The 25,666-nt window shown below is 36.6% G+C and overlaps 1 protein-coding gene across 2 annotated transcripts in view; it reads right to left on the bottom strand.

Moving 5' to 3' along the window:
- LOC150107101 (ubiquitin-conjugating enzyme E2 G1-like) overlaps positions 1 to 25,666 on the bottom strand; it is a 182,470-nt gene that overhangs the window by 148,417 nt on the left and 8,387 nt on the right. For both annotated transcript variants that reach the window (XM_090391001.1, XM_090391002.1), the window contains exon 2: positions 11,861 to 11,963. In XM_090391001.1, coding sequence (XP_090247127.1) covers positions 11,861 to 11,963 — 103 coding nt within the window. The remainder of the gene's footprint in view (positions 1 to 11,860; positions 11,964 to 25,666) is intronic.

Below are 25,666 nucleotides of genomic sequence, written 5' to 3'. Positions count from 1 at the left end.
AGGAAGTACAGGAAGATGGTTTAATGTTAAATCTGGTGTGAGACAAGGATGTACATTATCTATATGGATCACATTATGAAGGAAAGTGGTATTAAACATGATATCAGAATTGGAGAAATTAATGTCAGCTCTTTGCTTTATTTAGACGATGTTATACTTCTAAATATATCCGCTACAAGTTTGCAAGAGGCCCTGACTAAATTTGATGATGATGATATGTGGAATTACAAAGCAAGAGATTATGACAAACTCAGGAGTCACCTTTCAGCAGAGACATGGCATAAGAATTTGGAGAGGGAGATATGTTGGTCATAGGAGGTACTCAAGGGGATTTTGAAGAAAGCAGTATCTGAATACATACCTAAGGATAAATCAGGAAGGAGTTAGATGGATAAATAGCTTCATTAACCAGAAGTTGCATACAAAGAAAAGGTTGTTGAGGGATAATATAGAAAAGGGTGATCAAGCATGCCCATGAGCAGTATGGGCATGCTTGATCACCCTTTTCTATATTATCCCTCCTGGCAAGATGGTTGACCAGTATGGTAAAGAAGGCTAAAGCTAATTATGAGAGAAAGTTAGCTGATGAGAGCAAAAGAAACATTAAAGAGTTCTTTCACTATGTGGCAAGCAAAAGACAGAATGACTAAGGAAGGAGGATTTTAAAAAGTGCTGATGGTAGGAAGGTAAGACAACAAACCAAATAGCTGAATTACTGCATGAGCATTTTGCAGGGGTGTACCATCTAAGTGGCAACATTGCAAAGCCAGATGTGACATTGACTGATAGGAGAATAAAGGTTGAAGAAACAGAGATGCTTAACATATTGCAGAACCTCAGAACACAGTCATGGAGTTAGATGGCATAGTTATTCTGACCAATTTACCCTCCTTTATGCAGAGGAAAAAATAGTCCCCACTGCATAAAGGAGTCTCCAGTAGCAAATTATAGGCCAATCAGCACTTAAGAAGTGGCAGTTAAGATATTGGAAAAATTGAAAGACAGAATTCAGGAGTGAATGGATAGGAATAGGATACTCTATCAGTGTGTGTGTATATACATTAATTCAAATGATATCTTGTCATCCAAAACAACATGGTTTTGTGAAGGATAAGTCTTGCATTGGTGACTTGTTTACTTTTTATAATCAAGTAATAACAATGGAGTTGGATAAGGGAAATGGCTACTCAGTGATATTACAAGACTTTGCAAAAGCATTTGACAAGATTCCACATAGAACTCTATTGCATAAATTATAGCAAATGGGGATGGATGTGAATCTGATGATTTGGATTAGAAGGTGGCTGATAGACAAATATCAGAGAGTGGTTTATGGAGGAGTTGAGTCCAGGTGAAGGCAAGTAACCAGTGGTGTACCAGAGGGCTCAGTATGTGTACTGTTGTTTAATTTGTATAGGAATGATATAGGAAATGATTTGACAGGAAATATTTAGTTGTTTGCTGATGATGCTAAACTGGGAAGAGCAATGGTAAATGAAAATGATGCAGAGATCCTACAGGAAGACTTAAACAGACTAGCTGTATGGGCAAAGGTAAATGGTTGCCAGTTTAACGTGAAGAGATCAGAAGCTTTGTACCATACTGATGGAACTAAACTGCAGGAAATTGATGAGGCCAGAGACTTGGGTGTGATTGTGGAAAGAGAGTTGAAGTTTAGAGAGTATATTGTTGTAAAAATAATCATAATTTATAATGAATCTTTTTACAATTGTTTATGTTAGTATATTATTAGTTTTGCTTTTGTAAAAGTATAATCAGCACTTGCGATGTGCCCGTTATTGATTGTAAAAATGAAATGTAAAGCATTTGAAATTGATGTAGTCATGTCTAGACAAGAGTGTGAATTGTGATATGCACTGTCGAGGCTACATTATGGCAAGGGGACTGTGGTTGCTCTCTGTACAGGTGTCATTTCCAAGAATATCTCCTCTCACCGCATGTCCTTACTCTTTTATCTAACAATAAACTTAAAATGAAACAGTCAAACAATGATGGTGACACTGTAATCAAAATAAATCTCCCTCAAAATCCATTCAAACAAATTAAATCATGCACAATATTTGCATACCAGTATCCCTATAAAAAAATCACTTTCATATGCACTTGACAAACATCTATGACATCAATTCCAACATAAAGAACATTCAGCACTACTTACACAGAAACAGCAGTTACATCCACAGTTCAACTTCAATGCCCAAATTACACTCTTCATGATTCATTTCACCAAAAGTGTAGCACCTGTGTCTGTGTGTGTGTGACTGGTATTGCCTACCAGAGACTGCCAAATCTAGAATCCTCTACTTCTGACTAGCTCAAGGTTTCTTCACCCAATTTAGTGACATTCATCACTCTGATCTCTTCACTTTTCTTTCCATGAAGCTCAACCACATCTAGCTATCCAAATATTCCTAGCCGAAGTCATTCGGTGATCTTAATATTCAATTCAACTGGTTTCCCTTCTCCAATTAATCAGGCTGAAAACGATGCAGAAGTTTTTGCTACAAAAAGACCTAACATAAATTTACACTTACCCTATATCCTGATACTGCTCCATCCACTGTCCTACACTCACATCTTCACCTACCTACATTACTTTCTGATACCTTTCAGTCAGCCAATCTCCTAATTTAACCTTCTTTAAATACTAACTTGTCATGTGGGAGTCTATCAAAGGCTTTTGCAAAATCTAAATGTACTACTACATATGCATCTCCCTTCTAATACACCTGTTTCAGGAAACTCAAGCTAATGTTAATGCAGATTTCTGCTGATATCAACCTATTTCTTAAAAACACTCTAACCACCTTAATCATAGAATGGCCTCTAAATTAAAGCTTCCCCTTTTAAACAAGCATGTCAAAGGCTGCTTACTCCCTGGCATATTCTCTTCAAAGACAATGGTATACCATCAAGTCCTACTACCTAATTAACATTAAGTTTTCTGAATTCCTCACATACCTCCTGCTTGTATGCCCTCCTTCACCATTCTCTCCCCACTCAAGCTGCACCTGATATTACATCGTGTTGGAGACTTAATGGATTTTTTACAACACTCAAAAAGAATTAAAATAGAATTTAATACTTCCTATATTTCGTCCTAGTCACTAGGACATCTACGGGGATTACAAAAACAATTAATGTAACATGCACACAAATATCAAACAATACTAAGCGGAACCACGTGGGTGACACTAAAGTCCTATCTAGGTGGAGCACCCTCTAAGACCGGTAGTAGGTGGCCTAGAGTGTAAGGTGGGACCTCTGGTGATGAGTGTTTCCCAAATCTTTGGAAGCTTAATGCAACCATATTTATTAAGATTTGGTTGGTTTCTGAGAGCTGCTGCTGCTGCTTCTAAGAAAAGTCTCTCTTTCTTGAATTTGCTGTTGTGGAGCATGGTGGTTTTCTTCCATGATACTCTGTGGGTGGTGTCCAAAACATGGAAGAAAACCACCATGCTCCACCACAGCAAATTCAAGAAAGAGAGACTTTTCTTAGAAGCAGCAGCAGCTCTCAGAAACCAACCAAATCTTAATATTGCATTAAGCTTCCGAAGATTTGGGAAACACTCATCACCAGAGGTCCCACCTTACACTCCAGGCCACCTACTACCGCCCTTAGAGAGCGCTCCACCTAGATAGGACTTTAGTGTCACCCACGTGGTTGGGCTTAGTATTGTTTGATATTTGTGTGCATGTTACATTAATTGTTTTTGTAATCCCCATAGATGTTCTAGTGACTAGGACGAAATATAGGAAGTATTAAATTCTATTTTAATTCTTTTTGAGTGTTGTAAAAAATCCATTAAGCCTCCAACATGATGTCCTCACAGCACTTAAGCCTCTACACACGACCTGATATTACACTTCTTCTTTAATAACAACTGTTACAACAGAAACTGTCAAGTCAGGTGGATCAATATCTCCATTTTTTTCTATCCTCTGAAATTCTTCCTTCATGGATACTGTACCAGTTCAGGTTTCTTTTTTCTAGATCTCACCACTTTTTCTGTGGTGAGACCAGAAAAGTATCGTGATATCTTCCACTCAAATTTCACTTCATATATTCTTCTTGATCTTCTACTACGCGTTATTCCCGCTTCCCATGCAGGGTCCGCGTGTATGGACCCTGCATGGGATATATATATATATATATATATATAGATGCGACTTCTTGTTAGTACTACTCCCAACCGACCCGTCGCCTGGTCTGCCGCTGGGGGGGGGGATATATTTTTGATTGTAGAGGCGTATGTTCATGGGGCCAGTTTGCCTGTTTGCGGGATGAAAAACGCCAGATAAACTGGTGGAAAAAACCCTACTGACCGCACCCAAGACTGGCTAACTTGGCTATGCCTGAGGAAGATCCTCAAATTCCTCACATCTACAACGGGAATCGAACCTGGGACACTCCTTCCCCGGGTATATGGTTGCGAAGCGCAAAGCCACTAGGCTAACCGCGCGGTCACTTCATATATTCTTCTTGATATTCTTTCTAAATTCATTCTTATTAGATGAATTTATCTTATCAAACCTCTTTCAAGCAAAGAATTTATAAGCATTTCTTCAACACTTTTTAGTTCTAAACAATTCCTAATGTCCACATTTCACATCATGCTTATGGGGATAAAATATCTTGATGAATTGTTATTAAATACTTCAATTAGATCTTCTTCAGGTGTTACCAGTCTGCCATTTTTCATCATCCATTCATAATCAGTTTAATATCATATAAGAAAAGAGGAACCGATCAGTTTGAAATATCACTTTCTGGGATTTTGGCTTAGGTGGTCTGCACTCTGGGTGTTCCTCTTTACTACCCTTGGTTGTCAGGTTAGCCAGATAGCATTTTTCATATTTCTGGCTGCTTATGGCAGCCATGCTCATATTAGGTGCATATATCAGTGCTAGCTTATTCAATACTTGAGCAAACCTGAATTGCTTTCTGGTGAACACCAACGATGCGTGTAGACCAAAAAAAAATGTGTGTAATGCAATCAGAATTACATAGATCACTGTACTATCATTACATACCTCATTATTGCAGAAGTTGATTCTACAAATTTAACCAATTTCTCAATATAATCATCTATAAAGTCCACATACTTCTGTCAATGTTCCAGTAGTTATAATGATTCTGCCAAAGGGTGAAGTCCTTGCAAATATTCCTTCAGTTTCAAGCAGAGATGGAAATCAGATAGAACCAATTCTGGGCCACCAGGTTTCTATGGATGATGGCCCTAGTCTGAAATCAAGACAGCAAATCTCTGCAGTCATGTTGCAATGCTGTGAGGGCAAGCATTGTCATGATGGAGGAAAAGGTATGGTATGTTAGGGTGAACAGTGGCTTTGATTTTTGTAGTGTTTTATCAAACTGCTTAGAGTTAATGGTGCTGAGAGCAGATTACATTTGCTAACAAATATCAATCGGTGGAATGGCTGCTGCAGTCAGACATACTGAACCACTGCAAGCTGTTTCACTATGCCATTAGATGAAAAAGTGCTATTTTCAGCATTATAATCCAAAGTCTTTAAATGAAAAATGAACTACACATCAAGGAGTGGGACGTCTAGTGAACAAATATAATTTAGTTTTAAGGGGAAATACTTTTCAGCATGCTCTTGAAATAAATAATATAGTCAACAGTCACTGTGGTAAACTAGGAGGCATCACAAAAATAATTCACTATAGTGAACATTCTTTAGAACTGTGCCTCTTTAGAACCTGTTCTAACCAATGCCAAATTATACCTATGGAAACTTTTATATATATAAAGAGTAGCCATAGTGTTCAACACAATATACGAGGCTAATCTTCTTGAATGGCAGTCAGTCTCAAGTAGAGTCATGTGGGCAAATATGAGAATGGGGAACTGGACAATGAGACTTATTTGTGCCTATGGTCCCACAGAAGGTTCTACTAAGGTAGAAGTGGAGGAATTTTTTGACGCTTTAGAAAAAGCAACTGACACAATGAAAAAGAAAAAGTTGGTCCTTGTTGGGGATCTAAATAGCAGAGTAGGAAATGATTGTGAGACATACAAAAATATTTTGGAAAATTTGGAGAAAAGAGCAAAGCTAATAATAATGGCAAATATCTGTTGGATTTATGCTCAGGACATGGACAGGTTATTACTAACACCATGTTCCAACATAAAAATGTGCACAAATTCACATGGAGAGAAGAGGCTAGGAATAAGAAAAGTCTCATTGACTATGTTATTGTTGATAGTGATGTTTTCTCCCTGGTGCAGGACACCAGAGTGTACAGAGGATTTGAAATTGGAAGTGATCACTATTTAGTCTTGAGCAGGATAAAATTGAATTTCATATTAAAAAGAATAACATGTAAGAAAGTTTTAAAGCGAATAAAAGTTGAGCAGCTCTGAGATGTGAACTGTAGACTAAAATACAGAAAGATTATTGAAAAGAAAATGAAAGAGTTTGAGAACAGGAATCAAACCTTGGAGATTCAGTGGCAAACTCTGAAGAAAACATTGATTAATTCTGCCAGAGAGGCATGTGGTGAGGTTGTGTGCAAGGAAAAAAAAATCAAAACTCCCTGGTGGACACAGGAAGTTAAAGAGGCAATGAAGGAAAAGAAGAAAGCATATCAAAAGTTCCTGGCAAATAAGTCAGCTTTTACTCTTACAGAATACAGAGACAAATGTAAGAAAGCTAAACAGTGTGTAAAACTAGCTAAACAAAAGTCATGGGAGGACTTTGGCAAGAATATAGAAAATAAATATCAAGAAGGTGGGAAAATATTCTGGAGGTTGTTGAAGAAGCTTAGGAATGGAGGAAAGAGTGCTGTAAAAGGAGTTAGAGATGATAAAGGTGGGTGACATGAAAATGGGAGAAAAAGATATCCTTGAAGTATGGAGTAAATACTTTGAAAAACTGCTAAATGAAACAAGCAGTAATGACAGCACAGTGATAAAAAACACTGACCAGGCATGCAGTCAGGAATACATATCCACACTTGAACTAGAAAAAGGCATCAAAGGCTTGAAATGTGGAAAGGCAGCAGGAGTAGATGATATTCGACCAGAAATGCTGAAGTATGGTGGTATGAAAGTCTTACAGTGGCTGCACTGCATAGTTCAGAAAGCCTGGACAGAGAGACGAATTCCTGATGATTGGAGTAGAGCTCTCATAGTACCCATATATAAAAAGGGAAATAAAACTGAATGTGAGAATTACAGAGGTATTTCCCTACTGAGTGTTCCTGGCAAGATCTATGCAAGTATACTTGAGAAACGGTTGAGAAGAATTGTGGAAGAAAAGCTTGGTGAAGAACAAGCTGGATTCAGGCCAAATAGAGGCTGTCAGGATCAGATCTTCACTTTACGACAAATAGTCGAGAAAGCATGGGAATATAACAAAGATCTGTATTTAAGTTTTGTCGATTTGGAAAAGGCATATGACAAGGTGCCAAGAGAGAAGCTAATCAACACACTGCAGTTATATGGTGTCAATGGGGCATATCCACACTTGAAGTAGAAAAAGCCATCAAAGGCTTGAAATGTGGAAAGGCAGCAGGAATAGATGATATTCGACCAGAAATGCTGAAGTATGGTGGTATGAAAGTCTTACAGTGGCTGCACTGCATAGTTCAGAAAGCCTGGACAGAGGGACGAATTCCTGATGATTGGAGTAGAGCTCTCATAGTACCCATATATAAAAAGGGAAATAAAACTGAATGTGAGAATTACAGAGGTGTTTCCCTACTGAGTGTTCCTGGCAAGATCTATGCAAGTATACTTGAGAAACGGTTGAGAAGAATTGTAAAAGAAAAGCCTGGTGAAGAACAAGCTGGATTCAGGCCAAATAGAGGCTGTCAGGATCAGATCTTCACTTTATGACAAATAGTCGAGAAAGCATGGGAATATAACAAAGATCTGTATTTAAGTTTTGTCGATCTGGAAAAGGCATATGACAAGGTGCCAAGAGAGAAGCTATTCAATACGCTGCAGTTATATGGTGTCAATGGGGCATTATATCAAGCAATACTTAGTCTTTATTTGAGTTGTAAGTCAGCAGTTAGAATTGAAGAAAGTACAGGAAGATGGTTTAATGTTAAATCTGGTGTGAGACAAGGATGTACATTATCCCCTCTGTTATTCATTATCTATATGGATCACATTATGAAGGAAAGTGGTATTAAACCTGATATCAAAATTGGAGATGTTAATGTCAGCTCTTTGCTTTATGCGGATGATGTTATACTTCTAAATAAATCTGCTACAAGTCTGCAAGATTCTCTGACTAAATTGAATAGCTGTTGTAATAGATATGGTATGAAGGTCAGCAATAAAAAGATAAAGACAATGAAAATAGGCAGAATCATTGAAAATGTCAACTGTGTTGTGAATGGAGAACCTGTGGAACAAGTAAAACATTTCAGCTACTTAGGCACGATTTTTACTGAAGATGGTAAACTAAATATAGAAATAGACAACAGAATCAGCAAAGCTGGTATGGTGGGAAGTCAATTGAATAAATTCATATGGAATAAGAGAGAAATTAGTCGGAACACTAAATTAGCTGTACAAGACAGTGTTCAAACCAGTTTTAACTTATGGATCTGAGGGCTGGGTCAGAAGTAAAACACTTGACCAAAGACTAGAGACCACAGATATGAGAGTCCTGAGAAAGATTAGAGGTGTGAACAGATGGCATCAATGGTAATATCATATTAAAAATGAGGATATTAGGAAAGAACTTGACATTGTCAGCATCCAGGAATGCATTAGCAGAGCTAATCTCAGGTGGTATGGTCACTTAAACAGAATGGGAGAGGAAAGATTAGCAAAACAAGTTCTCTGCCAGGTTAGCAGGAAAACGACCCAGAGGAAGACCAAGATATAGGTGGATTGATACGGTACAAAGTGCCTTAGAGGATAGAAATATAAGATCTGATAATGTTGGAGTCTTGACAAATAACAGACTGATTTGGAGGAAAATTGTAGATAGGAAGTTAGTAATGATGTAATTTTTTCATGTAGTACTGTCATATCCTGTACACCCCTTGAGGGTACATGGCAGAAATTTGATGATGATGATGATATTTTTTTTTATTATTTTTATTTATTTATTTTTGGTCATGTTGTAGCATCATTTTTTATTTTGGTTTAAGTCAATAAGAATACAATTTGGTCAGCTAAATCCCAAATTGCCAGCCCATCCTCGTTCGTTCAGTATCCAGGTAGATACCTAACAGGGTGCACCACGAAAAGGTGATGATTGGACATCAAGTCAGAAACCCTGATCAGTTCTCTGCATTCCTTTAAAGGCTATGTGAAGGTCTCCTCTCAATTATATAGCTTTGACCCTTAAGCACATCCACCAAGATATAGGTGGATTGATACACCTATATCATACCCTTGAAGGTAAATATATCAGGAATTTGATGATGACGACGATTTATTTTCAGTAATTTAGTGTACAGAGAGCGAGTTTGCTTAAAATGTTGAGTATACTGCAAAGAATGAAATGGCCCTTCCATAAACATGTATAGCTTTATGTCAGATCTTATATATGTATAAACATATATAAGATCTGACATAATGGCTGGCCTGGTTGGCTGAACTGTTAGTGCACCGGTTCTTCAACGGACATGTTGCAGACATGGACATTTGTAATGGTCTTACTTTGTGTACTGCTATAACCTTTGATACATTGCAGTATGACCTGTGCTGTCCTTGTACCATTAAAACCATAAATCATTATCTGACATAATGAAAAGCATGACATATGAAGATCTAATATAATGAAATACAGGAAGTATCACTCAAATGAAAAAGGAAGAACAAGGAAAATTCAGAAGTCTGCATCATTGCTAACAAGACTGCTATTGGCAATGATTTATGAAAAATATTTGCTGTTTCTTTAGTGTTATTTTGTTTTAGTTTTTGTACAAAAGCTTAGCTAGTTAAGGTGCTGTCAAAATGATCATGCATATAAAAGAAGCTTATACATGTTTATGTGGATATGCATTTAATCATTTCTAGTGATGAATATCACATATTACACTTCTGGAATCAGACTTCCTGGATCAACCACATCAGAATGCAGCATTGCATTAACTGTCCTGAGCAGGCTAACAGAAATTAGAATGAGAGTAATACGTGTATGAGAATAAGTCAGAAATATCTATATTTTATAAATTTTTTTATTACATCCCTAGTGTTGAACATATGTACTGACTACACAGGGTGGTTCAAAATTCCACATACAAACTTTGAGGGGGAGGTAGAGAACATCAAAATCAACCATATTCACATAGGAAAGCATGACCGGAAATACTACCGAAAGGTACTAACAGGGACACAAAGATACAGAAATAACACAAGGCAATAAGTAGTGTAAAAAACTTTATTAGGTGTAACTGAATAGTTCAATAGTAGTTGGATACATAATATGGTTTCACATCATGTCCTCAGAGTTATGACCATTAGCAGTGATCCATGCCTGACACCAATGACACATTGATTGCTGTACATTTTCGAAAATACCTGGAGTTTCCCGGATATTAGCAGCGGGGATGGCGATTCTTGCCACGAGGTCCATGTCAGAGGTGTTTTGTACACCATGGCTTTAAGGGTCCCACACAGAAAAAAATCAATGCTCAATAAATCAGGTGAGTGTGGGGGGCCATGCAACAGGTCCACCATGCCCAATCCATCGAGCCCCGTCATGTTGGAACGAAATCTGCCGACGCACAGTCATTGGAACATTGTTCAGTAAATCCGGCAGAACTTCTTCCAGAAAGGTCCGATACTTCTGGGAGTCCAGTCAGGGAGGTAACAGGTATGGGCAGACTAAACAGTCAGCAATGATACTTGCCCGCACATTAATGGCGAAGCGTTGTTAATGCGTGGGCAAGTGATCACACAGCATGTGGGTTCTCATGGACCCACACCTGAGCATTGTGGCGATTGAAGACCCTTTCACGGGTAAATGAAGCTTCATTCGTGAACAAAACACGTTGAAAAATCCAGGTCTACGGCACTTTTCTGCAGAAACCACTGCGCGAATTCCACACATCGACAATAATCTTCACCCATCAGTAACTGGACCCGTTGCCGATGAAATGGATGTAAGGACTCAGAGTGCAAAACGCACAATACACTGGATCGAGATACTCCTATAGCAGAGGCAATGGCACATGTGCTTGTCTCTGGATTATTGCCCATCGCAGACAAAACCTCCCTCTTCCATGGCAGGATTTCGCATTGATCGTGGCCACCCACTATCATGCCTGCGATCCCTGAATGATCCATAGTCACACAAATTTTGATGCAAATGCACAAATATTTGGTGATGTGGTACATGTCTGTTTGAGTACCTTTTGCGATACATTCGTACAGCGGCTCGTCCAATCAGCTAACCCCATAAACGAGGTGCATGTCTGCCATCTCAGTGTTTGTAAAATGACACATGTTCTTCGTACGACGTCGAAAGCTTGAATGAAGAAGCCCCAATTGCTAACCTGGAGTGCTGGTGAACAGCGCCACCTATCACTTTCGGGCAGCATTTCCGGCCATGCTTTCCTATGTGAATATGGTTGATTTTGATGTTCTCTACCTCCCCTCAAAGTTTGTAAGTGGAATTTTGAACCACCCTGTATATACCAAAGAACAGAGTGCAGCATTTTCATTTGTGTAGAGTGATGGTACAAAATGTGCAGAAATTCAACAAAGAACTACATCAGTATTTACGTGTTCAAACATGGCTAGCATGTATCATAAAAAGAATGATCAGCAACAATCTATATTAAAAAAAAAATCATTCTCCAATTCAAATAGGAAAAAAAAGTACGAAATTATGTACTTACTAAAGTGTGTCCTGAGGACCAATGATAAGCACTTCCCACCTATATATATCATTATCATCTATCAGACCAGCTGAGAATCCCTCCACAGGATTTTTTTTCAATTCTGCCATAAAAAATAATAATATAATATAAAATTTTGAGGGAAAAAAAAGCTGATAAATAAGAAATAATAATATAATACAGTAAGATTCTAATGCAGAATAGATCAGAAATGGATTTATTCCATGAAATTGATTTGCCAGAAAAAATAAATTTGAAAATTAACCCTCAAAATTTTACTATAACAATTAGTTCCTGTGAAGAATTATGGGAAATATTTTAAATACATCTGCATTTGTAATTTCTTTAAAACCCTTAAAAAGCATCTCATATGTAAAGGAGGAGGGCAGATTCAACTGACATTATTATTCTTATCAACAGAGTATCTGTATGGAGTTGAAGACCCATCAGAGAAAGCCCAAACTAACCATCACCACAAGCATCCCTCTCTTTAATCTCATTTATTAACAAAGTACAGTCATACCCTGAAATTACGCGGTAGGTGGGACCAACAAAAAGCATGCAAGTCGAATTTGCGTAACTCGGGGTATAATTTTGCATGTAGTTTATACATACAAACATACAAAATATTACTTAATTGGGACCAAAGGTTTACAAAAACACCTATTTTTTAAAAGAAATATAATCATAATTGTAGTTTTTCATACATAAAAAAAAGAAAGTTATTTCGATGTCGATGGTTTCATAAAATCTAATAGATTCATCTGATGGCATAATGTCTTTTTCTTGTCACGTAAAATTTCTTCATAGCAAGCTAATGATTTTTTTATTCCTTGATTCTAATGATTTTTTTATTCCTTGTTAGAATGTATGTCCTCCAAAATCTGTAAACCTTTCTTTTATGATTGTTCTTACTGTGGATTCCTGTAGATCGAACTTCTTTGCTAGCTCACAAATTTTCATTCCATCTTCAAAATCCTTAATAATGTTGAGTTTTGTTTCCAAAATCAATGTTTTTCTTTTCTTGCTAGCTGTAGAAGAATCGGACTTGCTTCTTTTGGGCAAATTATTATTTTTTATGTGATAAAATTTTTATCAAGAACGTTAAGCAATCACAAGGTTTGTAGACTATAAAAATCGTGTATGAATGGAGACTGCACGAAACACGTCAGTCCTTGTTCACAGCATGTGCGACACTCTGGCGAATGCGGCCGGAAAGATACGACTAGTGGTGAGGCGTGAAGAGGGACGCGAATACGTACATATAAGAAACCGCATAACTCCGGATTCGCATAAGTCGGGGTATGACTGTATTTGCAACTGCTTCTGGCAATTTATTTCTTCATTCACCATAAAAAAATAAAAAATAAAAATCTAGTCTTCATATTCTTGTTAATTATTAGGGATTGAAAATTTACTAACTTTTTTCAATTACCAGTAATTTGATAATTTTCATAAATACCAGTCACATTTAGTGATATTTATTACTATAGCAATTTCTTATATTTACAAAAAAATTGTATGAAAAGACAATCAATAAATAATAAACTGAAATTTTCTTGAAACTTAAAACAAAAAAAAATTGTATTCTAAAGACAAAAGATATTAATATTATTAATATAAATTATAAATAAATTAAAAAAAAAAAACTATTTAAAAAAATCTGTTTGTTTCAAGTTATATTCAAGACCAATAATTAAGGAAGGAAAATTCTATATTTGGTGAGTATCTAAAACTAATCAATATTAAAAAAAAGGTCCAATATATAACAAAAGCTAAGTGCTGGAATGACAATGATCAGGAAAACATTTACCCCAAAAGGTACCATACCACACAACTTCAAGCAAAATAGATTATTGTAGCATCAAATATAACATATAGAGACAGTGCTGTAGCTAGTGTCAATAAGTTAATTACAGTCCTTAGTGTAATTAGAGAGTACTCATCATCATCAAATTCCTGAAACCCTCATGATAGTACTATATGAAAAACTTATATCACCACTAACTTCCTATCTACAATTTTCAACTGACACAATGAAAAAAGAAAAGTTGGTCCTTGTTGGGATCTGAATAGCAGAGTACGAATCAATCTGTTACCTGTCAAGACTCCAACATTATCAGATCTTATTTCTGTCTTCTAAGGCAATTTTTACTGTATCAATCCTCCTATATCTTGGAATTTCTCTGGGTGTTTTTCCTGCCAACCTAGCAGAGAACACTTGTTATGCTAATCTTTCCTCTTCCATTCTGTTTAAGTGACCATACCACTGAGATATGGGTCACTTAAACTGATGTCATCTATTCATACTCTTAATCTTTCTAAGGGCTCTCATATCTGCATTCTAGTCTCTGGTCAAGTGTTTTATTTCTAACCCAGCTCTCAGATCTATAAGTTAAAATTGGCTTGAACACTGTCCTATATACAGCTAATTAATTGTTTAGTCTAATTCCATATAAATTTATTCAGATGATTTCCTAATTTACCAGCTTTGTTGATTCTGTTGTCCATTTCCATATTTAATTTATCATCTTCACTAAAACTCATGCATGAAATGTTTTACTTGTTCTATAGGTTCCTAAATTCACGATGCACTTGATATTTTCAATGTTCTGCCTATTTTCATCGTCTTTGTCTTGTTATTGCTGACCTTCATACCATATCTATTACGACAGTTATTCAATTTAGTCAGGGAATCTTGCAGACTTATACCAGATTTATTTAGAAGTATATCATCATCTGCATAAAGCAAAGAGCTGACAATTTCTCCAATTTTGATATCAGGTTTAATACCACTTTCCTTCATAATATGATCCATATAGATAATGAATAACAGAGGGGATAATGTGCATCCTTGTCTCACACCAGATTTAACACTAAACCATCTTCCTATACTTCCTTCAATTCTAACTGCTGACTTACAACTCAAATAAACTCTCAAGTATTGCTTGATATAATGCCCCATTGACACCATACAAATGTAGTGTTTTGAATAGCTTTTCTCTTGAGACCTTGTCATATGCCTTTTCAATATCTACAAAACTTAAATACAGATCTTTGTTATATTCCTATGAGTTCTCAACTATTTGTCATAAAGTGAAAATCTGATCCTGACAGCCTCCATTTGGCCTGAATCCAGCTTGTTCTTCAACAAGTTTCTCTTTGTCTTCCACAATCCTTCTCAACTGTTTCTCAAGTATACTTGCATAAATCTTTACCAGGTATATAAGGTATATTAGTAGGGAAATACCTCTGCAATTCTCACATTTAGTTTTATTTCCCTTTTTATATATACAGGGTGTTCGGGATAAATTTGACAGTTTCGTAAGGAAAAAGAAAATCTTCTTTGTATCTATTAAATTTAATGAATTGACAAAAAAACATTACAGGCAGAGTTAATTACAATACTATCAACAAGATTTACTCAAAATAACCACCATTAGCATCGATCACAGCTTCAATTCTGCTTCGGAACCTCGAACAAGCTGATGCTACAGTCTCCCTGGGAAGGGCCGCAAAAACTGTTTTAATTTTATCCATTAACTGGGCTTTTGTATTACTGGAAGTGCGATTGGTGTCTTTTTCAACTGCGCCCCATACAAAATAATCCATGGGGTTAAGGTCTGGGGAGTTTGGAGGCCAAACATTTGGACTGGTGAAGTCGTAGAAATTTTCAGACAACCATTTTTGACTTTTCCCAGAGGTGTGGCAAGGGGCCGAATCCTGCTGCCATACATACGGCCTACCATTGGCTACCCTTGTTATCCAGGGCTTGACTACAGTTAGCAACTCCACGAACAAAGCCCGAATTCCAATGCCAGGGTTCTTCAACACCTGTTCCTGCAGACTTGCGAGGAATTCTGCTGTACGAACGCAATCAGATCGTCTGCTAGGGATCTTTCTTCTTGCTACATCCTCGTAGTCACCATTGCAAGTCTCTAGTTCATGCCTGATTGTTTTTACTGTATTCAGGGAGCATTGGGCAGCAGTCGTAATATCCTTATTTTGATGGCGGGCACGAATCATCATGATACAAGTTACTCTCTTCCATGATTCAGGTGGGTTCCAGCTATCCATTCTTTCTGACATCTTGTATATGAATGAAGAAGGGTCCAAACTTTTAAATGAAGAGAAGTGTGTGTTAATACATGTAACTTACGGAAAAATATAATTAATTATAAATATGTCAAATTTATCCCGAACACCCTGTAGGTACTATGAGAGCTCTGGAATTTGTCCCTCTGTCAGGCCTTCTGAACTATGCATATATGAGCATTTCTGGTCAAATGCCATCTACTCCAGATGCTTTTCACATTTCAGGCTTTTGGTAGATTTTTCTAATTCAAATATGGATATGTATTCCTGATTGCATGGCTGGTCAGTGTTTTTTTACCACTGTGCTGTCACTGATTGTTTCCTTTAGCAATTTTTCGATGTAATCATTCCATACATCAAGTATGGAATAATGATATGGAATTACTGATGATGAAGGTGACATTAATGTTACCTTCATCATCAGTAATTCTTTTTACAACACTCTTTCCTCCATTTCTGAGCTTTTTCAACAACCTCCAAAATATCTTGTCACATTCTTGATATTTATTTTCTGTGTTCTTACCAAATCCTTCCTATGACTTTTATGCTTCCATGACTTATGTTCCATGGCAAATAAGTCAGCACAAGCTGACTTATTTGCCAAGAACTTTTGATATATTTTTCTTTTTCACTGCCTCTTTAACTTCCTGTGTCCACCATGGAGTTGTGATTTTTGTGTCCTTGCAGACAACCTCACCACATGCCTCTCTCTGGATGAATCACTGTTTTCTTCAGGAATTGCTATGAATCTCCAAGGTTTGGTTCCTGTTCTCAAACTCTTTCATTTTTTCTTGAATAATGTTTATGTATTTTAGTCTACAGTTCACATCTCAGAGCTGCTCATCTTTTATTCGCTTTAAAACTTTCTTACATGTTCTTCTTTTCAATATGAAATTCAATTTTATCCTGATCAAGACTAAATGGTGATCACTTCCAATTTCAAATCCTCTGTACACTGTAGTGTCCTGCACCAGTGAGAAAACATTGCTACCAACAATAACATAGTCAATGAGACTTTTCTTATTCCTTGTTTCTTCTCTTCATGTGAATTTGTGAACATTTTTATGTTGGAACATGGTGTAGTATTAACCAGTCCATGTCCTGTGCAGAAATCCAACAGGTATTTGCCATTATTATTAACTTTGCTCTTCTCTTCGAATTTTCCCAAAATATTTTTTTATGTGTGACAATCATTTTGTACTCTGCTATTTAGATCCCCAACAAGGACCAACTTTTCTTTTTTCAGCTGCCTTCTCTAAAGGCTCAAAAAAATTCTTCCACTTCTTAATTTAGTAGAACCTTCTGTGGGACCATATGCACAAATACGTCTCATTGTCTAGTTCTCCATTCTGATATTTACCCACATCAATCTACTTGATATTGCCTGCCATTCCAGAAGATTAGCCTCGTATTCAGTGTTGAATACTATAGCTACTCCTTCTTTCCTCTGATTGTCATTGCCTGAATACAACATTTTGTATTTATTGCCTTAGAAAGATCTCTCCAGTTTTTGTCTTTTTGTTTCTGTCACCCCTATTATTCGATCTGGTACTTATTCAATTACTCAGCTGGCTCCATTACTTTGCCATTCAGGCTTCTTATGTTGATAGTACCGATCTTGTACTCTGTTTGTTTCACAATCTGTTCCAGTAACTAACTTTTTTTTCACTGTTTGCCGTACTCTGGTGAAAACAACAAGGACCTTGTTTAACCAGGTGATGCTCCAGCCAGCATTAAATTCTATCATGCTGTACCATAATTTTATATTGTGATTTAAGCCAATAAGAATAGAATTTGGTCAGCTAAGTCCCAAATTGCCAGCTCATCCCCATTCATTCAGTATACAGGTAGATACGTAACAGGGTATACCATGAGAACGAAGGATTGGATATTAGGTCAGTAGTCCTGGTCAGTTTTCTGCATTCCTTTAACCACGTTACCATCCAAAACGTCTATAGATGTCAAGATTATCATGGATGCAAAGTGCATATTAAAATTGTAATTCCACTGATATTACATTCCTAATTATTATTACATTCATATCCATCATTGAAATATATGATAGATATAAAACGTATAAGGATGCATATTTGATCATAATGGTCGGTAAGGTGGTTAAAAGCTATGTGGAGGTCAGTTATACAACTTTGACCCTTAAGCACCCCTTAGAGAGAACTGGAATTTACAAACATGTATAGTGGAAACACCCTTTCTCCATAGTCACTATACTGCACAGCCAAAGGAGGAGTTTTATTATTATACAATGATAATAAAAATCAGAGTCAATTCACTGACAAAGCACTCAGAACCACCACAGTCAGCCCATTCAAAACCACCCTCCAAGCAAAAAATCTAGTCCAAACACCCTTGCTAATCACCAGGGCCGGCGCCAGGCTGGACGTCGCCCGCCTGCAAAGCTGAAATGGGCACCTCCAACCAAATGGCACTTTATTTATTTATTTTTGTCACAATCATGTGGAAAGAATTTACAAGAATTTTTTGGAAATTTGTAACTGTAAATTTGCAGCAATTATATTGACTTACCTAATTATTATTACTTAATTTGTTTACAAAAATGTAAAGAAAGAATGAAACTTCATACTAACACTTCGAAACGCCGTCCACCTTGTAGTGCTGCCTGCCTGCACTGAAGGCCCACTTCTGCCGGCCCTGCTAATCACACTCTTACACAAATGCCATGGATGACCCCTCGTTCTCTCTATTCCTGCCATGTACCAAAAAATGTCTTCAGAGTCAATCCTATAAAATCCCTTTATAGGAACAGGAAGAAGGAACGAGGACAAGTAGCCATCCCTGGAAGTTACGAAAGGAAGCTGTGAGCAAGAGGGTGAGGAGTGATTTCTTTGCATGGAGGGTGGTTGAACCATAGAATACACTGCCTGACAGAGTGGTGAGAGCATGAACAGTCAATGAATTCAAGGAGTGGTATGACAGACTTTGTGTTTTCTAGGAAGGACCTCCCATGATAAGTCTTTTGACTTCATGGAGACCTGTATAATAATGATAATAATAACTTATATGCTTCTATCATGTTTCCTCTTTTTCATTTATCAGCTAGTTTTTGAAGCCCACAGATATTCAATTTATTCTCATAAGGTGCATTTTATAGACCTGCCACAATCTTTGCCATTCTCTTTGGATCTTCCCCACCACTTCTTTATCTCCAAGGAATCTGGGTGTCCAGATCTGCATGCAGTAGTCCAGAAGAGACTTTATAAAGAGAAACAATAATTTCTCTATTCTTGATTGTTAGAGTGTTTTTCAACAACCACCCTAAGACTCCAGCCTTATCAGTTTCTGGCAGTTCAGTTCCATCCCAGCCACATTAAACTGGCAGCCATTTACCTTTACTCATACTGTTAGTCTATTTAAATGATCCTGCAGGATCTCCACATCATCATCATTTATTATTGTTCTTCCAAGTTTATATCATCATCAGCAAACAATTGAATATTTGCATAAAAATAATTTCATCATCAATTTCCTGATATATACCCTAAACGGGTGTTCGGGTTACTATGACAGTACTACATGATTAAGTTTACATTATTATTAACCTCCTATCCATAATTTTCCTCCAAATTAGTCTATTACTTATCAGCATTCCAATATTGTCATATTTAATGCTTCTAAGCAACTTTTGACTGAATCAATCTACCTAGACCTTGGTCTTCCACTGCTTTTATTTCCTGCCATCTTGGTATCATACACCTGTTTTGCCTAACCTTTCCTCACCATTTTCTATTAAATGGCCATACAACCTCAGATTAGCTCTGCTTACACATTCTTGAATGCTAACAACGTCATGTTCCTTTCTAATATCTTCATTTTTAATATGATTCTGTCACTGATGCCATCTGTTCAGTTCCCTAATTTTTCTAAGAACTCTCATATCTGCAGTCTCTAGTATTTGATTAAGTGCTTTATTTCTAACCCAACTCTCAGGTCCATAACTTAAAACTGGCTTGAACACTGTCTTGAATACTTCTAGTTTGGTGTTTTGGCTAATTTTGTTCTTATTCCATATAAATTTATTCAGCTGGCTACCCACCATACCAGCTTTGCTTATTCTTTCTTTATTCTCAGATTTAACCTGTCATTTTCACTAAAAACTGTGCCTAAATAGCTGAAATATTTTACTTGTTCTGTAGGATCTCCATTCAGAATGCAGTCAAGTTTTCTATGCTACTGCCTATTTTCATAGTTTTTTATTTATTTATTTTTCTATATTGCTGATTTTCATGCCAATTTGTTTGAAGGCGATGCAGAGATCCTGCAAGAAGACTTAGACTAGTAGAATGGGCAAAGATAAATGACTACCAGTTTAATGTGCCAAGTTTAAGGTGTGCACTTTGGAAGAGATTAGAAGCTGTGTACTACATTGATAGAAACTGATGAGTCCAGGGACTTGGATGTCATTGTGGACAAGGAGTTGAAGTTTAGAGGGCATACTGTGAAGGTAACCAAAACAGGACATCAGATTACATGGTTGTTGAAGGACATACTAACAAGCAGGAATAGAGAAGTTATTGTTTCCCTATAAGGCTTTAATAAGGCCACATCTGGATTACTGCACACAGATCTGGATATTCTCTGGGAATGAAAAAGTTGTGGAGAGAATTCAGAGATAAATTACAAAGATTGTAGCAGATCTGTGGAATGTTCCTTATGAGAATAGATTGATGGTCTGTAGGCTTCAAAAATTAGCTGACAGATAAAAAAGAGAAGACATGATAGATGGATTTAAGTTATTAAAGGTGTTTTATAGGATTGACGCTGAAGACTTTTTTTCAGTATATGACAAGAAGGGAGAAAACAAGGGTCACCAGTGGAAGATGTGGAAGAATGTGGTTAGCAAGGTTGTTTAGGACTAGATTTTTGTTTAGAGGGTGGTGAATGGGTTGTCAGAGGTGGTTGCAGGTGTTTTTTTCAATGAATGAATTTATGGGGAGGTATGATAGGTATTGTGTGAATGATGGCTAGTGTGTACATAATGGACTGCCCACAATTAGTCATCTGACTCTGTGCAGATACATGTATAATAATAATAATAATAATATTTTGTTGTTTGTATATTTTACATTTTGTAAATTTTCACTCTTCACATAAATCATAAAATTTCCAAATACTGCATTTTTTATTATTTATGGCCAAAACTACTCTTTTTCAATATTTTAAGAAAAAGTTTAATACTTCATAATATAAACAACTTTTCAGATTGCATAATATAAACTAAAATAAAACCATCAAAGAAAGTGTATATAGTAAATGCAACAAGCCATTATATATAAACACAAATTGTGTTTAATGTAACACATTTTGCCAATTTTTCTGCTTCAGCTGTCTGAATACCAAAGCTTTCTACTGTTTGGTTGAAAAAGAATATATTTGAGAATAGTGCCGAATAATGAAGCAAAACTGAACATTTGGCACATCCCTAATCATAATGTTATTTTCTGAAATAATCATTACGAAACAAGAGTGAAAGGAATAAGTAAGAAAAATTATGAAAGTCTAAGAAGACACTTAAGGGAATTTAACTGGAAATTTATACTTATAGATTAAATGTTAATGATAAAGGGAAAGTGATCATGCAAATTAGATTTTCTGCTGAAAGCAGATCAGAACTATTACAGACACTTAAGTGGGATTCACTTTGCTATGATAATCATAAGTTTATTGTATTTGACAAGAAATTATATTCTTGTTTTAATCCTTTATCTAAGCTTAATGTTTGCATGTGAAGTATCTTCACAAGTAGTGCACATGTATATAGAAGCTGTTTGACTACACATCAGTTGCCTCCACATCCCATAACACACTTGCATACCTGTTTACCACTTCTATGTGGAAAATATATGACTTCTACAATGATTTTTCTTTGATATCTCCTAGGTTTAGTTCCCAATGAGAGTGATCTGGGTTGAGGTGACCTTCCCATAATGTTTTTGCATTATGGGATACTGGTATAACACTAGAAATACATATGGTTATAAGCAGGAAATGTTACCCTCATACTTGTTCACATTTGCATGCAGGAAATGTAAGTCCAAAGTGAATGATCATCATGGAGGACTTCAGCTACAGCAATATAAACTGGGGCAGAGGAAGCAGCACACAATAATATGGAACTGAATTTCTGGACTTCTTAAGGAACAACTGTCACAAGAAGAGGATAGAGGGAAGATGAGGATGAAAAGTTTTGGATTTAGTCATAGCATCAGAGGATCTGATTGCAACTCAGTTGTCAGACCTGTCTCTCTAAGGAGTAACTATGTGGTCCTGATTTGGACCACATGGAAAAGTATCAAGGAAGAAAAAATTTATGTGAAATATAAGGCAGGTGACTATATTAAACTAAAAAACCAGTTGGGGAAGTACAATGGATAAAAGAATTTGAACAAAGAGAAGAGAGCAGTGAGTGGAAGATAGTTGCTAATAGCAATGACAAACTATACACCTCGAAGAAGATAAAATGATATGAAGTAAAATGGATGATGAGGGAAATCAAAAAACTGAAATTGCAGATAAAAAAAGCAGTTATGGAGGGCATATTAAAGAGAGAGAGGCGAATAGCAGTTATATGAAGAATATAAGGCTCAGGCTAAGAAGATGACTAGTATGAAGAGGAGCAAAATTAGAACATGAGAGGAGACTAGCACTGCAATCCAAGAAGTGTTTTTTTCCAACCCAATCTGAATGTTTGATTTGCTAATTTCTGCTTTCGTTGTCCTTACTGAGTCACTCTCTTGGCTTGTTCTTTATACTCTTCACGTAACTGATTATTACCATTATTCATCTTGTACTGCCTTCAAAGTGCCTTCTTACAGATTTCATGCTTAAGCCCCTGAATTCATCCATTTTACACCTACCTTATTCAGCCCTTTGGAATACACATTGATGCTGTTATGTATTTCTTTATCAGTTTCCAAGCAGCATTTATTTCCTTACTGCTCAACTCCTCATTCCAAACTATAGCTCCAAGCTGTCTCCTAAGCTTGTAATAATCACCAACCTTGTACTTCCACATATATCCTTTCCTCACAGAAATCTGCATATGGCTAGCCACAACCCAGGTGATCACTTCATGATCACTCTCATCAACTGGAGGAAAGTGTGAAACCCCACTCATAATTAGATCCTCTGATGAAATGATCACATCTAAAACTCTTGATTCTCGCATGCCCCCTCCCTTTACATGCTGCATGAGACAGTCGTCTCTCAAGAACTCAAGAAATTAATTTTCTTTATTCCTAGATGCTCTGTCTTCATTCCAATTTATACCACTATAATCAAAATCATACAAAATAATCACCTTTCGTTTGTTCACTAACCCAAGTTGTTTATACCGTATTTACTCAAATATAACTTGCCCTTGCATATATCTTGCACCCCTGATTTTACTTTATGAAAAAATAAATTTAAATGTTTCACATATAGTTCACAAATAAAAAAGTTTAAAACTAAGAAATAGACAGTGAATGTTGTTATGGCAGTTTCAGAGATTTTGAAATTCAGTTAAAGAGAATCAGCATTTCAACTCCACAATCGTTGGCTTGCCTTTATCGTTGAGTTGCATGATCTTTTGTTAATACTGCACCAACAGTATTAACATACAGATGAAGATGAAGGCAACCAGTAGAGGAAATGTGGGAGTGAGAACATTGACTCGATCTTGGATTGCACTGTGTGTGTGTGTGTGGGGGGGGGGGAATTAAGATTAAGAGACCATCATTAAAACTGTTGTGCAACTGGATTTTGAGAGCTGGGGACGTGATTTTGCCAGAAATAATTAATTTAATTACAGAAGCATGTTGGTAATTAAAATTTAAATGTATTCAATGTATAAATGTAAGCAATTATAAATTATAACGAATACTGAGAATTTAATTATAAACATCAATTTAGTTTTTTCCTGAAAAACTTTAATTTCCGAAAATCCCTGCATATACATCGCACCACAATTTTTTAACTTTAATTTTGGGGAAAAACGTGAGAGTTATATACAGTACATTTCTTCATTACCACCCTCCACATTCCTTGGCCTATAGCAATATGTCTTCTTGTCAACCTCCACCTCACACCCATTGCCAATATTTCCTTCGTTCATTTCTACCTTATGTGGACATAATTCCTCTGCTATCATTAGCAGCACTCCCTCTCCCTTCTTGTTCTTTCTATCCTTGTGAAAAACACTGCACCTATCCATTTGTATTCCTGTTAGGATATCATATTCATTCAACCATGTTTCACTTATTCCAACAATTTTGGAGCAAATAAATGCAATCAGTGAAACCATTTCATATCCCTTATTTCTGATACATCTGACATTTCTAAATAAATACAGCAGTTCACTTTTAGGCCTATAACCAATCCCACCTAAGCCACTTACTGGTTGTGATTTCCTCACCAGACCTCCACTTGACCAATCACCTTTATCACCACTTACCACATATACCTGCTCAGTCTCAACTTTCCCACCCACATCTCAATCTATTCCATTTCTATACTTATCATCCCCATACATGCATTCACTACTACTTCCAACATCCACCCTCCCTATGCCATGTCACCCTATCCACCTGGGCTCCCCCTGTTCCTTTTGCATTCCCATTTTCTCTTCATTTCTCATATTACTACTGTTTCCACTGCCAAGCACTTTTGTCTCTTCAATACCACTCTCCCGATCTTTCACTTCATCTCTTACTTCTGATCTCTTGCTTGCATCACACACACTGCACTTCTATCTAGCAATAGTTTCTCCAGTGCACTAACACCAAAGCCATTCAAATACAATCCATCACATCTGCATAATTCTATTCTTCCCTTAAATACATGCAATACATCCACAAACTGTATTCCCTTCACCTCATACAGCTCCACAAGCATACCAATCATGATTCTGGCTCTGTCTCAACTCTCAGTGTAATACCTCAGCAACACATTGACAACCTTTCCCACTACACTGCTATCTTTCACTCTCCTCAATTACCTCATGATATTCACCCTTACAGTCTCCTTAATGTCTACTAAAATCATTTGTCCCCACAACCACCAGTTTATCCACCCTTCTGGATAGCAGACCTTATGGACTTTCTCATTAACCAATCCTCTAACAATGGAATCTCAATACACTGCTATTCTCAAATCGCTCACTAACTCTTTTACCTTTTTTCTTTCATTCTATTCTTTTACATACTTTCATTTGTTTCCACTAAATGTCTAATATCACTCCACATATTCCTCATTTCATTTTGAATAATTGTTTCATCAATTCTTGCATTCCGATTATTTCACTCTCTGTCGCTTCCGTAGTTTTGCTGCCTCTCGTTCTGCCGCACCTCATTTCCATTTCCTCATTTATACTTCCTTTTGCTCCCTTATAATTTATTTTCGCTTCTACATTCTTGCATTCTTTCACTCCCTTGGTCTCAGTAGCTTTCATTCCATTTCCATTTCTTCAGTATGTTTCTCATTCGTTACCTCGTAGTTCTTACAAATCCATTCTTTCTCTCATCTCTTGTTCAGTCTCTCCACAAACACTCTCTTTCATTTTGGCATGCATACATATTATGCTCACAACATTAAATAATTTTTGAAAAGTGTAGTTCGTTAAAGGCACTTGATTTTCACAGCATTCACCTAGTCACAGCGGTCAATGCCTGAGTGGTTGACCTCATGAGTACTGCA

Source organism: Typopeltis vanoorti, chromosome 4, assembly GCF_054136105.1.
Source record: "Typopeltis vanoorti isolate ZY-2024b chromosome 4, IOZ_Tvanoo_1.0, whole genome shotgun sequence".
Taxonomy (NCBI): Eukaryota; Metazoa; Arthropoda; class Arachnida; order Uropygi; family Thelyphonidae; genus Typopeltis; species Typopeltis vanoorti.
Note: the sequence above shows the minus strand (reverse complement) of the source record. Positions and strands in the feature narration are given on the sequence as shown.